This window comes from Haliotis rufescens, unplaced genomic scaffold (assembly GCF_023055435.1).
Source record: "Haliotis rufescens isolate VD_foot unplaced genomic scaffold, xgHalRufe1.0.p SCAF_4, whole genome shotgun sequence".
NCBI lineage: Eukaryota > Metazoa > Mollusca > Gastropoda > Lepetellida > Haliotidae > Haliotis > Haliotis rufescens.
Window position 1 is genome coordinate 12,560,816 of NW_025964112.1, and position 14,140 is coordinate 12,574,955.

General features: G+C 41.2%; 1 protein-coding gene across 1 annotated transcript; it reads right to left on the reverse strand.

Annotated features, from left to right (window-relative positions):
• Positions 1 to 2,694: 2,694 nt before the first annotated feature.
• LOC124111364 (adiponectin-like) lies at positions 2,695 to 4,733 on the reverse strand. Its single transcript, XM_046471030.2, has 2 exons — positions 4,516 to 4,733; positions 2,695 to 3,158 (listed from the first exon to the last, which is right to left on the reverse strand). The coding sequence occupies exons 1-2, from the start codon at positions 4,700 to 4,702 to the stop codon at positions 2,764 to 2,766; spliced, it is 582 nt and encodes a 193-aa protein (XP_046326986.1). The 5' UTR covers positions 4,703 to 4,733; the 3' UTR covers positions 2,695 to 2,763.
• Between the last annotated feature and the right edge of the window lie 9,407 nt (positions 4,734 to 14,140).

Consider the following 14,140-nt stretch of genomic DNA (forward strand, 5'->3'; position numbering starts at 1 on the left):
AATATGGCAGCATCTCTATGGTTCATTGTGATACCCGTCTGCTGCCAAGCACAGAACTTAAGAGCGCGGCTGAACGCCACAGGTTTTTATAGGATCGGGCCCCTTTGCGGCGATCAGGTCGCAATCGGTTCGCCTAGAGCGCTACTTGAGCTCTAACGGATCTTCATAGATCGAACTCGATCGCTATCGGATCAGAGAAGAGCGCCATAGATCACAATGATCGCCATCGGATCGCCAATAGAGCGCCATTGGAGCGCATCCTGATCACATCGGATCGCGAATGGAGCGGGAACTGATCGTGCAAGATCGACACATTTTGGGGTGGTAGGGTGGCGATCAAGCGCCATCAAGTCGCTATCGGATCACATAGATCGCTATTGGATCGCTATTGGATCGCTATTGGATCGCTCTCTGATCGCAATCGGATCACAAGTACCCCGATATCGGCTCATTATATGGCGATCTATGGCGCTCCTTCAGATCGCGTAGATCACCGTGGATCGCCGCCTAGTGGAATGGGGGTATAAATTTATTTGAAAAGCAAATGGAAACCATGAATCAAGTAGCACCCACGGCTTCTAAGTGCAAACTGAGCAGATAACGAACCAGGAACGATATGTAAACACTAAATATTGCTAGTTGATCTAACCGACTGATATAAGATTCTCAATTGTATTTTAAAATAAACGCGTTCAATTTAGTTTAATTATTGATTAGATGTATGGGTCGTGTCATTTCAATTCTACTTTGAAAGCAAAGTCACATAACTGTGTGTCATATGCTCGTTTTTTAAAGTGCGAAATCGATGTTGATGACCTTCACTGGTAAGTCAATGCGTCCTTTCGTCAAACACTCTTCAATACCTACTCAGCAATCACACTCCAACTATTGAGGAAGCGCACTAACACACCCATAAATGGAGAGAAATGTAGTGCACATGAATTATCTTGTATCAGTTGATTATTTCCATTTATTGTATACTGACAAAGATACTACATCAATTTTTTATTAAAGTCATTACGAATCATCAGAGTAACACGGGGAACTTTAACCCTGTCATTGATTAAGGCTCAAGTGCACCAACTGGATTGTATTAGTGGGTGACATCAAACATGAAAAATCAAACACACAAGCAGCTTTGAAAGAGTTAACGGAAGGATTTGAACGAGGATATATGTAAAGGGAAGCAACTCCGCAGTACTCTATACTGCCCGAAGTGACGTAAAAGCAGCTCTGCTGATGTAATATATAAACAGCCTTTTCATTCAGGTTTCTCGATGGCTGAAACTTGAATGAATAAAGTAATGTAATGGTGTGTAAGTGTAAATGCTTCCTGGTGTATTCGGCACTTGTACTGTCTTAAATTCGAGTTAGTTAAGTCTCAACTGCAATTTCGTTCTTCTCTTTTTTTTTCAGTTCGTTATAGCCAACTGGTCATGCGTCGGACGTGCTTTGATCAACAAGGTTTCATCTTTTGGAAATAGGTTACTCTGATGAAGGATATTTTACTCTACTCAACCAGCAACAAACTTTGTCTGGATGAACGAGCGACTTCCTGAAGTCACTACTAAAAAGTGTTAAACTGCAGTAAAGAAAGGTTATTTGGTGCAAGGAACTATCATCTAACGAAGAAATAGTTGTGAGTTGTGTCACTGTGTCAAATTCAAAGTTTTATGTGATGATGCTGACTGAATTAATTAAATCTGATATAAATGTAATGAGTGGCATAACAAATTATAGTACATACAAATTTCCATTGAAGTGACTCAGCCGTGGTTTTGACGAATCATAATCGGGACGAATATTATATTATATTTCACGCCCAGATCAGTGGACCTTGACAAGGAAGGGTCCAGCATTTTTACTAAAATATCAAAATCCTCACTCAATGAGGGGTGGGGGGATTGTCTACAACTTGCTACATTTGGTTTTCAAAAGAGGGGTGCTAGTCCACTCACTGAGATACCATGCCGCAGTTCAACATGGATACCCCACTCAGACACAGTATACTGACTCAGAGCCGACCAGTCCTCATTTTATCCCAGAGCCAGACAGGGTAACAACAAGTACCATCTTTTAACGTCTTTTTGGTATGACGCGTCCGGGGATTGATCCGGTGTAAGCAACGTTTAACCTGGCTGATTGTGTATCACTGTATCCTTACAACATGCACCTTGTCCGGGCTGTATTACTTACGTGCTGTACCCGTGAAGATCCGGGTTAGAAGACGTCTCCAAAATTATCGCGTTGTCGCACTGTCGCGCTTTGGTTAATTTTGACACATTTTGCTTGTTTTTGGAAGGTCGGCAAAAGGACAACGCGACAGTGTCCCTTCTAGTATTCCGAAGAAAAAGTTTTATTATTGACTTACTTTCCTCTTATGCCATAACAATATAACAATATTGTTTACTGAAGTACTGAGAAGAATAGGTGTTCAGCAACCAATGCTTGCCATAAAAGAAGACTATCCTTGTCGTAGGAGGTGACCAACGGGATCGGATGGCCACGTTCGCTGACTTGGTTGATGCATGTCATCACATCCCAATTGCGTGGATCGATGCTCATGATATCAATCACTGGATTGTCTGGTCCAGACCGCCGTTGTATTGCTGGAATATTGCTGAGTGCGGCAAACAAACAAACAAACCTCACTCACTCACTATTATTAATGATCAGAAGTCAGAAAAAAACACCTTCATGCGGTATGTTTATTCATGTTTGTGCATCAGTGTACACTGCAATGGCATTGGAATGCCACTTTCATTAATTGACGTGTGTGAGCATTCCTCCATAACTTGAACATGCTGCTCCTCTCATCGGAATGGTTGTTGCCCTGGCATAAGCATCCATCCAGACCTGGTCTCCTTGGTTCAAGTGTGTAGTAGTGGTGATGGATGCTACGCCATGTACCTGCCCAGTGATATAACCACGAGCAATCATCGAACGTCCTCTGAAAATGCGGAGACCCATGTAGGCGCTAGATCTTACCATCACATTTGCCCAGAAGAGGTATGTGCCAGACACGGGGGCCGTGAATATGCCAGTAGCCTTATTATAAGCATTCCCCTTGTTATATAAGACGGTGTCAAATTTCAAAGCCTTTCCTTTAATTTGGTTGATGTCTGACTGAAGGGAAACGCTGTACGCCACGTCGGTTGCTTTATTGGAAAACAAAAATTGAAAACGTATATGTATACATTTCGATGTAGGAGTACCCCTCTATCATTCAACTTTTGAAAAATGATTGAAATGATTCTGTCAATAGGATTTACTGGAGATTATGATAGGTACTTTTTGTTCAAAGGAGTCACCATCGCTGTGTTGAGAGAAGTCATTCACTGCCAGGTTTACATAACATGGGTTAATTATGTAAATGTGTGAATGTAATGTTCACTATTGGAGATGTACCGTAACGACATTTCATATTAGACATTTTCAAATTATCTTTCAGACCTATTTTGAATCAAACGGTTTAGTAAGAATGGTTATGATATGATTGATTCATGTACGAACGTTCACCATAGTATCACATGCATAATTACAAATATTTTAACAATTAGTGTGCAAAAGATAAGACAATTAATATGGCTATGTCTAAATCCAGAGGGGCCACGGGTGACCCAGTCGTCTGAGGCGCCGTGTTTCGCTGTGCAGAGTTGCGTCCCTTGGGCACGCCAGAAACCTGTGATTGTGGGTTCCAATCCCGGTTCACCACGATTGTCTTTCTAGGTTTGTCAGCACCATACCCGTGCTCGTGTGTTTCACCGAAGTGGTAAACGTCTGAGACCTGCATCACTTTGGGCTTTCCTCCCACATTAAGCTGAAACGCCGCGATATAACTGGATTACTGTTAAAAGCGGCGTTAAACCCAACTCACTCACCAAATCCAGAGACCGTTTCTTCGGATGTTATAAAACGTTTATCATCACAGTCCATATACCGTACATATTACAAACGACTCTCTTATAAACTGTGATTTGATGAGGAATATAATATAAGTTGTCAACCGATCTCGAGGGGCATATAGGGGACCCCTGACGGCTCGGGGTACATAGGGTACATCACACTATATGCCCCGAGAGATCGGTTGACAGTGAATATATCTCACCGACATTCATTCATACAGACCCTGAATATATGTCCGAAGTTTCACCGAGTAAAACGTTTTGATTCAGCCATTTTCACAGCTACCAGACGAGGCAAATCGAGTTACTTCCCTTTACCCAATGCATTCGGATAAACACTGGTTCATTTCAGGTCAGCGATATTTATGCGAGACAAGCAAGTTACCTTCGGTGTGTTCCAATTGATTTCTCAGGGGGTATATGAGCGGCCGACATGTTAATTAATTGCCCTCTCCTTAACCAATCAGAACCTAGCAGTTAAATGTATGATGAGACAAGTAGGGTTTTCTACCTCTCAAGAACGAGAGTATGGAATTTCCTCAGTTTATAAATTTTACGATGATGGGGGATAATTTCGGTGATTCTAACGGGTCAACATTTCAGTACTTACCAATCTTCCTTTCACTCTTTTGTTGACTAGATTCTATGGCCTTCAGTTTTGTTGACATCACATCTACGGTACGTTGAAGTCGAAGCAAACTATCAAAAACACTTCCCTGTCTGTTGTGTACTGCAGGGCTGCTGGAGGCAGAGGCAGCAACAACAAACAACGCCAGCACAAACATACAACGCATCATGATCACTGGGCTGGGTAAGCATGGTACAGTAGAAGCCCCGTGTGTTTTATACCCTAGCTTGACGGAAGTGTCAATGTAAATATTGATTATCATCCACCAGGCATCATGATCTCTTTCTGCATGGTCAGCATCAAAATATGAACAGCTGGCGGGCCGTCTATCAGGTACGGACTTTGTTTTTTCTCCTCCATGTGAGCGGATATTGGATCGTTCCAAACAACGAGTGTGAGAATAGTATTTAACGCCGCAGTCATCGACATACCAGCTGTGTTGGATCCGGGTAAGAATAGGTTTTCAGCAACCCATGCTTGCGGTAAAAGTGACTATGCTTGTCGTAAGAGGTGACTAACGGGATCGGGTGGTCAGGTTCGCTGACTTGGTTGTTATAATAATAAAACGTTTATCACCAATGTCCATATATGCGTCCCTCGTTAGGTTTTATACCTAACTCAGGAAGCATACAACCCACATGTACATGTACCCCTCGTGATACTGCTGAAACATATATTATTATCTGAGATTGTATGAGGAATATAAGAAGGAAATATACCCCAGTCTCAAGAACGAGAGTTTATGTAAGCCACATGTAATTTCCTCAGCTTATAAATTGAACTCTCATGGGAGATGAGTTTTGCGATTCTATCGGGTCAACATTTCTGTAATTAAGTGATCATGTAACATTGGCCAGCAGTGCATCTTTGTCCCGTAGAGCGAATTGCATTGATTCTTAACCTGATGCGACGGACAAGTTGTCTGTACTTACCGAGAGCTCGTGTAATATTGGCGAGCAGTGCGTCTTTGCCGTTTAGATTAGATGTCATTGATAACATCTTCCTTTCACTCCTCTGTTGACGTGATTCTATGGCCTTCAGTTCTGTTGACATCATAGCTACAGTGCGTTCCAGTCGAAGCATGGCGGTGAACAAACCATCTAAATTGCTACTCGGTCTGTTGTGTACCGCAGGGCTGCTGGAGGCAGAGGCAGCAACAACAAACAACGCCAGCACAAACATACAACGCATCATGATCACTGGGCTGGGTAAGCATAGTATAGTAGAAGCCCGGTGTGTTTTATACCCTAGCTTGATGGAAGTGTCAATGTTATCATCCGCTTGTTTTACAATTTGGTTCAGAATTTGAAGCATCGTTATCTCAATTTGAGTAGCCAGCAATAAAATATGAACCGCTGACGGGCCATATATCACTTCCGATAACATGTCCAATTCCTGACATAGCTTATGATTTTGGACGTCCACAGTATATCAAAAGCCAACCCTAATGGTAATCACTATAACTTATAAGTTGGAAACACAGCACTGATGTTTTATTTTACATTTGTGCATATGATTCTGAAAATGAGCGAGTGTGAGAATATTGTTCAACGCCACTGTCAGTTATACTACTTGCTCAACTCACCACATATTGTATGACATGTGACCAGTGAAGATCCGGGTTGGAATAGGTCTTCAGCAACCCATGCGTGCCGTTAAAGGCGACTATACTTGTCGATAGAGCGACTAACGGGATCGGATGGTCAGGTTCATTGACTTGGTTGATGCAATACATCGTATCCCAATTGCATGGATCGATGCTCAGATGTCAATCACTGTATTGTCGGATTCAGACTCAATTATTTACGGACTGCCGTCATATAGCTGGATTTTGCTGAGTGCGGCGTTTAACAACAAACAAACAAAGCGTGACATGTTTTAATAAACCGTATCCATAATCTTAAGAAATCACTGCTAGACGCGGAATCCGTTGTACTATTCTGACTATATCATAATCATGTGTTCATAAATAACATTCAAATAGTGACGATGCCAAATGTTGAAAAGGTGAGCGTATCCTGCCCAACTGATGGCATCAGTCACAAACACATGCAAAGGCGAAAACGAGAATATACGGTACAAGTCAAACCGGGAATTGCATCGGACATCGCCTTTGTCACTGATGCGTTAAATTTGGAAATGTCCTGCGCATGTCTACAATAAAACATTTTGAAAACTTCAACGGGGCCTTGGAAAGTTTAAATCACTCATATTGTCATACAGGGGTTAGTCACTCTGAATCTCTATGCGTACATCTAAATATCATTAGCTATTTGACCATTATTGAACATACAGGTATTGTTTTTGTACCATTAAATCACCAGTTGATTTATCCCACGGTCGTGTATGTACTGTAGACGTATGTAATAAATGTGTTGTGTCGTTTGTTTCCAATCAGAAAGTATAACCTGTGAAGGTTGGGGAACCTCATGTCTTTGATATCTTACACTTGCGCACTTGCACATGATCGGCGATACACAAATTATGTAATTGGTTATTGGTTTGTCAAATGCATATTGGGAGTCTGTGCTTCTCTATCTTTAGTCATATCTTTTATCTTTTTCATTTGTGTGTGTGTGTGTGTGACGGGGCGGTATCTGTATTAGTAAGCCTCAAGGATTATTTTTAAACATCACGTGGGGCACTATGGATCTGAGCATAGAGAATAGCGCATCAAAACACCTGAAAACATTTCTCATGCCACCCTGCAGGATATGTGGTATACCTTACACCTAGGTGTGTAGCACGTGGAGAAGCGATGTCAGACAGATACCAACTGTTTCAAATCGCCTACAATAATGACTACACACCTATATCATTGTGACAGATGGTGGGTGTTTATTTCCACTTGATCGCCAGAGATAATTACTTGACACCTTAACAATTGTGCATGTACTTGTATGGTAACACAAGTGATTGTTGCATATGTTCACCACACGATTTCATTTTAATGTACTGACGATTCTCCGTAGTACTGGTGGGGGCGGTCGGGTAGCCTAGTGGTTAAAGCGTTCGCTCGTCACGCCGAAGACCCGGATTCGATTCCCGACATGGGTACAATGTGTGAAGCCCATTTCTGGTGTCCCCCGCCCTGATATTGCTAAACTATTGCTAAAAGCGGCGTAAAACCATACTCACTCGCTCACTCACTGTAGTACTGGTCCGTCTGAGTTCGTACATTCGAACATATACTCCTCAACAAAAGAAGGAGATACGCGCAAATAACTTAAAATTTCAGAAAATGTAAGAGAGAAATTAGTTTCTAGTTATATTACAAACGGTAGGGAAGTGTGACAGCAGATGTTATGACAGCGAACGATCTTGACAAGTGAATAATTTCATTTTTTTCCGAAAACATGTGTCGCCAGCGGGATTCGAACCCGCATCGTTTGATTTGATAACGTGTAATTGTCAACCTCAGCTACGGCGGCACATGAAGGTATGGTGTGAAATTAACTATTAAATATTTTCATAATTTTGCATTTGCTCAACAGCTCAAAATAATATTATATATTTTGTGTTAGAGCAGGTTACCTACAACAATATTCCTATTTATAGCAATTATATAAACCTTTTGCGAGAAATAACAAATAAGGTAATATATATATATATATATATCCCTTCTTCGGGGCTCTATATTATGGCCCAACGAAATTATGAAGAGCCGTGTACCATGCATTGTAAATGTCAGCTCGCGACGGAGCTTGGCGCACTTGCAACAGCAGTAGAGAACACATTCCTCGTGCATCACGCAAGGGCGACTCGTGCAGTAGAAATACAGACAACAAAGAGTCCTGGTGTATTTTTCGAATATTTTCAACAAAAGAATATTTTGTCAAAGTGTAAAAGTAGGGATGAGTTTTATTCAGGGGATTGTACTAGTAACTCTCCATTCCTTAAAAATAATGGGCCTCTGCTTATTTTTAAAGAATGGAGAGTTACTCGGACATTCCCCTCTAAGTAACCCTTCCTTGCACAACATGGAGTGGGGTTCGGTCAGTAATAGTGATGCCACCCAGCACCATAACCGATCCCGTAGGCTACGCATGTTGCAGACGCCGCATCGCTAGTTCATACACAAATGTATTAGGCGCCCTCTAAAACCTGTAGAAAGGCGCCCAGTGACAGTAGAATTATAGATATATTTGACAAAAGGTCAGATGTTATACTACGGTATTTTGCGTTGTGTTCTCTTCTCCCTTGGAAGTATTCTTATGTCTCTACATTCTAGGAGGCTCCTGACCGGGTTATTAATTCTAGTTAGAAAGAAAACACAAAGAAAAGAGTTAGGTTTAAATTTTATTTGACAAAACAAAACAACAGGGGCAAAATCCTAACCTTTTCTATTCCCTACGTAATTTTCCCCCTTCCCTACCTACTTAAACCTATTCAACCGTATAACTTAAACTTGTACTATTAACCACCCGTCTAACTTAACTCCCAAAAGTAAAACGTCTATAAACAAACCTATTCAATCACTACTCTACTTTTCCCCCACCTATACATCTTAATCTAACACCTCAATGAAAGCCCTAAAATAATAATGAATGATCCTGATTCACGACGCTGGAGTCGACCGTGCTTACCAGGTACTGGTGAGTGACGACTGACGATTCCCTTACTTACTTATTTACTTATATTGGAGATTTTACGTGCGCTTTCCGACTGCAACGTATTTCGCACACGAGTCCGGCCAAGCCATTTAATGTGTTTCCGAAAAGGGGAAAAAGTTGTTTGGCAATCCAGTAGGGGTGTTTTAGTGGTTGCTTATATAGAATTTTGGAAATTTTGAAATTTTGAAAAAATGCCAAGAGGGTTTGGGGGACGAACTAAGGGACCTGAGTATGGAAGTTTGTTAGTTTGATTATGTGGTCTGGTTTTGGTAGTTTATTGGGGTTTCAATGCGATTTGACGATTCCCTACCCAGGGTAGGCTTATAAAGCCAACACGCGGACCATGTGACCAGGAAAACGGACACAACCAATGAACACGCTCCTTACATCTCAGCTCTCTCAATCATGGCTTCCGCCTAGCCGAGCATACAAGAAGCGTGCCATCGTCACGTCTTCCCAGCCACTACGCCCGCGTGGGCATAAGCCACTACGCGAGGACTACAAAGATAGGTACTACGTCAGCCATTCAACTCACCCTTAAACTAACCCACCCACTCCGTTCTTAAATATATATATTTACCCACAATAACCCCCGGTCGACTACACAAACAATGAATGAAATTAAATAAATTAAAACTGTATGACTCAAGACGATTGACAGAAATATCACACAGAGATTGATATACCTTCTTTGAAAGAGAAGAGGCGACTACCGGGTTCGAGTGGTCAGGCTCGCTGACTTGGTTAATGCATATCGTCGTATCCCAATTGCGTGGATTGATGGGCATGATGTCAATCAATGGATTGCCTGGTCCAGACTCGATTATTTACAGACCGCAGTCATATAGTTGGAATATTGCTGAGTGCGGCGTTAAACAAACAAACAAATGGCTACTAAGCAATCCCTGTACAGTTGAGCATGGAATGCACGTACACTTACATGGGATGTCCATGGATTACCACTATCCACACAATGATCTATGGTGAGTAATATGAAGGTTTGTCATCATGCATTCACATAACAGGTTTTAATATTCATATATCACAGACAGTCTCTTCTGTACCTGTTGTCTTGTGATATGCCTTGTTTCCGCTAGCACATGGCATTAATATTTTGAGGATTGTTCAGCCAATGTGCCTGAACTGCTTGGTCTGCTAATTGTGAATAAACAAGCATATTGGGCCGGCCGTAGGAGTGGATCCAGGATTTTTCAAAATGGGAACCTTTCAACATAATTATATTTACAGACATGTATGTTTAGCTCTATCTTACCGCATGACCTTTAAACATTGAAAACGAAACAATTTCACACTTAGGCCTTAACATTTCCCATCATTATTTTCAAATATTAGAATTGAAAATCAATCCGTTGTTTTAGGCTCGACCATGAATCCATCAACTGAAACCTTCATGTTTATTTCGGATGACGGATTTCCCAGTCGTTCAAACGCAGTTCGCTGGACAGAATGAGACTGCCTGGATACGATGATTGTGGGTTCGAATCTTAGATTACCCCTGATTATTATCCTTGGTTTGTTAAAACCATACCCGTCCTCCTGGTTTTCACCAATGGTGTAAACTACTAATGTCACTTTGGGCTTTCCTCCGATATCTAGCTGACACAAGCATATGTGGACATTGCTAATATGTCAAATTTGCAACCAACTTTTATGCAGGGCTAGGTTCCTTTGCCATGTCGGGATCCGCTGATTTTGAGTTCGAATCGTAGAGTCGTCCTGATTAAGATCATTTGCTGCAAACACCTTTACCCTTATCCTTGATTCTCCACTTTTACATTTCCATTGTATCACGTTAAATACCCAAGCCCATCACCTAACAAAACCTCGTCTGGATAGTGACGTCATCACCTCCATCTTCATCAGCATTTTCGTCATTTTCCGACGACTTTCTTTCGTACGTGATTGAATTTGATAAGACAGCTTTCGAGAGGCCTGTCACTTTGAATTCGACTTTGAAAGTAAAGGTGCATGTATGTATGGTCTATGCTCGTGTGTAATGGCCTACACATGTACGTCACCCTGTCTATTCGTCAACCATTAATGTGATATGCAGTGATAAAAACCGAAACACTTTAAAACTCACTCTTACTCAAACATATCAGCGCCCACACTCAACATATTGACGACATATTGTCGAGGAGACGCTAAATACTAATGCAAGCCACTGGTTTGGGAGATGAAGTGCACATGAATTTGTCAGTTGATTATGGAATACTGTAAGGGACATTCTCGTGACCTCGCATTCTCGCGATCTCGACCTTTGGAAACGAGGAAAATATGCCCAAACCACGAGAATGCGAGATCGCGAGAATGTCCCTTGGCCAAAATCTCGGGTTCTCGCGATCTCAACTTTAAGGATATCTTTCATCTTAACTGAATTCCGTTTGTCCTCACAGAGACTTGTTCTGACAAGAACAGGCCCAGCTGTCTATCGAACGGTATGCAGCCTCTATTTCTGCTGGTTGTAATTAAATGAACACTGGCGAATGGTTATGTATATACGAATCGGATCAGCCGTGTTATGTTCAGTTATATGATGTGGAACTGGTTGAGATGATAAATTTTGAACATATTAATTGACTTATATTTCATTTGCCTACCCATGAGGATACGGGGGAGAATAGGCCTCCAGTTCCCCATACTTGTCGTACTGGACATCTAAAGGGGACCAGACTCTGTGTCGGGATGATGATGTGTTATCCTGCCCGGATGCTGAAGATCGTTGCTCGTGTTTCCAGTCACTGGATTATCTTGTCCAGGTAATGACTTTGTATAGGCCGCCATAGTATGGCTGGAATACTGCTGATTGCGGAATTGAACGTCACTCAATCATTTAATCAGTTAGGCTTCGACAGTGTAGTTTAGATTTCTAATGGACAAGTGTTCTTTGATATACTGATCTGTAAGGCGAACACTGATCACTAAATATATTTGAAAATCAAATGGAAACCATGAATCAATGGCTTCTAAATGCAAACTTAGCATATAACGAACCGGGAACGATATGTAAACACTAAATATTGCTAGTTGATCTAACCGAATGATATATGATTCTCAATTGTATTTCAAAATAAACACGTTCAATTTTGGAGTTTAATTATTGAATATATGTATGGGTCGTGTCATTTTGCTGTGAAAGCAAAGTCACATACATGTGTGATATATGCTCGATTGTTTTAGTGCCAGTGCGTCCTTTCGTCAAACAATGCACTCTTCAATACTTACTCAGCAATCACACTCGAACTATTGAGGAAGCGACACCAAATACTAATACACCCATAAATGGAGAGAAATGTAGTGCACACGAATTATCTTGTATTAGTTGATGATTTCCTTTTATTGTATAGTGTTTGTTTGTTTGTTTGTTTCATAAGCTATATGACGGCGGTCTGTAAATAATCGAGTCTGGACCAGACAATCCAGTGATTGATATCATGAACATCGATCCACGCAACTGGGATCGATGACAGGCATCAACCAAGTCAACGAGTCTGACCACCTAACTTCGTTTGTCGCCTTACGGCAAGCATGGGTTGCTCATTGTATACTGACAAAGATACTGCATCATTTTTTTTATTATCACAAGATTATATTTTAAGTCATTATGAATCATTAGAGTAACACGGGGAACTTTAACCCTGTCTTTGATTAAGGCTCAAATGCACCAATTGGATTGTATTAGTGGGTGACATAAAACATGAAAAATCAAACACAGAAGCAGCTTTGCAAGAGTCAACAGAAGGATGTAAACGAGGGTGTATGTAAAGGGAAGCAACTCCGGTCGTACTCTATACTGCCCGAGGTGACGTAAAAGCAGCTCTGCTGATGTAATATATAAACAGCCTGTTTCATTCAGGTTTCTCGATGGCTGAAACTTGAATGACTAAAGTAATGTAATGGTGTGTAAGTGTAAATGCTTCCTGGTGTATTCGGCACTTGTACTGTCTTAAATTCGGGTTACTTAAGTCTCAACTGCAATTTCGCTCTTCTCTTTTTTCAGTTCGTTATAACCAACTGGTCATGCGTCGGACGTGTTTTGATCATCAAGGCTCCATCTTTATGGAAATAGGTTACTCTGATGAATGATATTTTACTCTACTCAACCAGCAACAAAGCTTTGTCTGGATCAACGAGCAACTTCCTTAAGTCACTACTTTAATAACTCATAAAAAGTGTTAAACTGCAGTAAAGAAAGGTTATTTGGTGCAAGGAACTATCATCTAACGAAGGAATAGTTGTGAGTTGTGTCACTGTGTCAAATTCAAAGTTTTATGTGATGATGCTGACAGAATAAATAACATACAAATTTCCATTGAAGTGACTCAGCCGTGGTTTTGACGAATCACAATCGGGACGAATATTATATTTCACGCCCAGATCAGTGGACCCTGACAAGGGCGGGTCCAGCATTTTTTTTTAAATATCTAAATCCTCACTCAGTGAGGGGTGGGGGATTGTCTAAAACTTACTACAAGAACCATCTTTTAACGTCGTTTGGTATGAGGCGTCCAGGTATTGATCTGGTGTAAGCAATGTTTAACCTGGCTGATTGTGTATCACTGTATACTTACACCCTGGACCATTATCCGGGCTGTATTACTTACGTGCTGTACCCGTGAAGATCCGGGTTAGAGGAGGTCTCCAAGCAAACCACATTGTCATTGCTACTTTGGTTTTAGAACGATTGGAACTGGACCATTAGACCACTGGAGTTTGAAAAGGAGTATAACCATTTCGGCGCATGCGTAGATGAATTCACTTACTTCGCATGCGCACCATTAATCGAAAAGGGCGACAACGCGACAATGCAACATTATGAAAATAGTCACGTTGTCGCGCATTTTAACGCCTTTTTTCACACATTTTTGATGGGGCGCCAATGTGATAACGCGACATATTTTGACCTTGAAAAATGTCGCGTTGTCGCATTGTCGTGCTTTGGTTTATTTTGACACTTTTTGCTTGTTTTTGGA

Excerpts from the sequence above, each read along its gene's own strand:
- LOC124111364 (XM_046471030.2), bottom strand. The coding sequence starts at position 4,702 with ATGATGCGTTGTATGTTTGTGCTGGCGTTGTTTGTTGTTGCTGCCTCT. Across the intron at positions 3,159-4,515 it reads AAAGAGTGAAAGGAAGATTG|CAACCGACGTGGCGTACAGC; the intron begins GTAAGTACTGAA and ends TTTCCAATAAAG.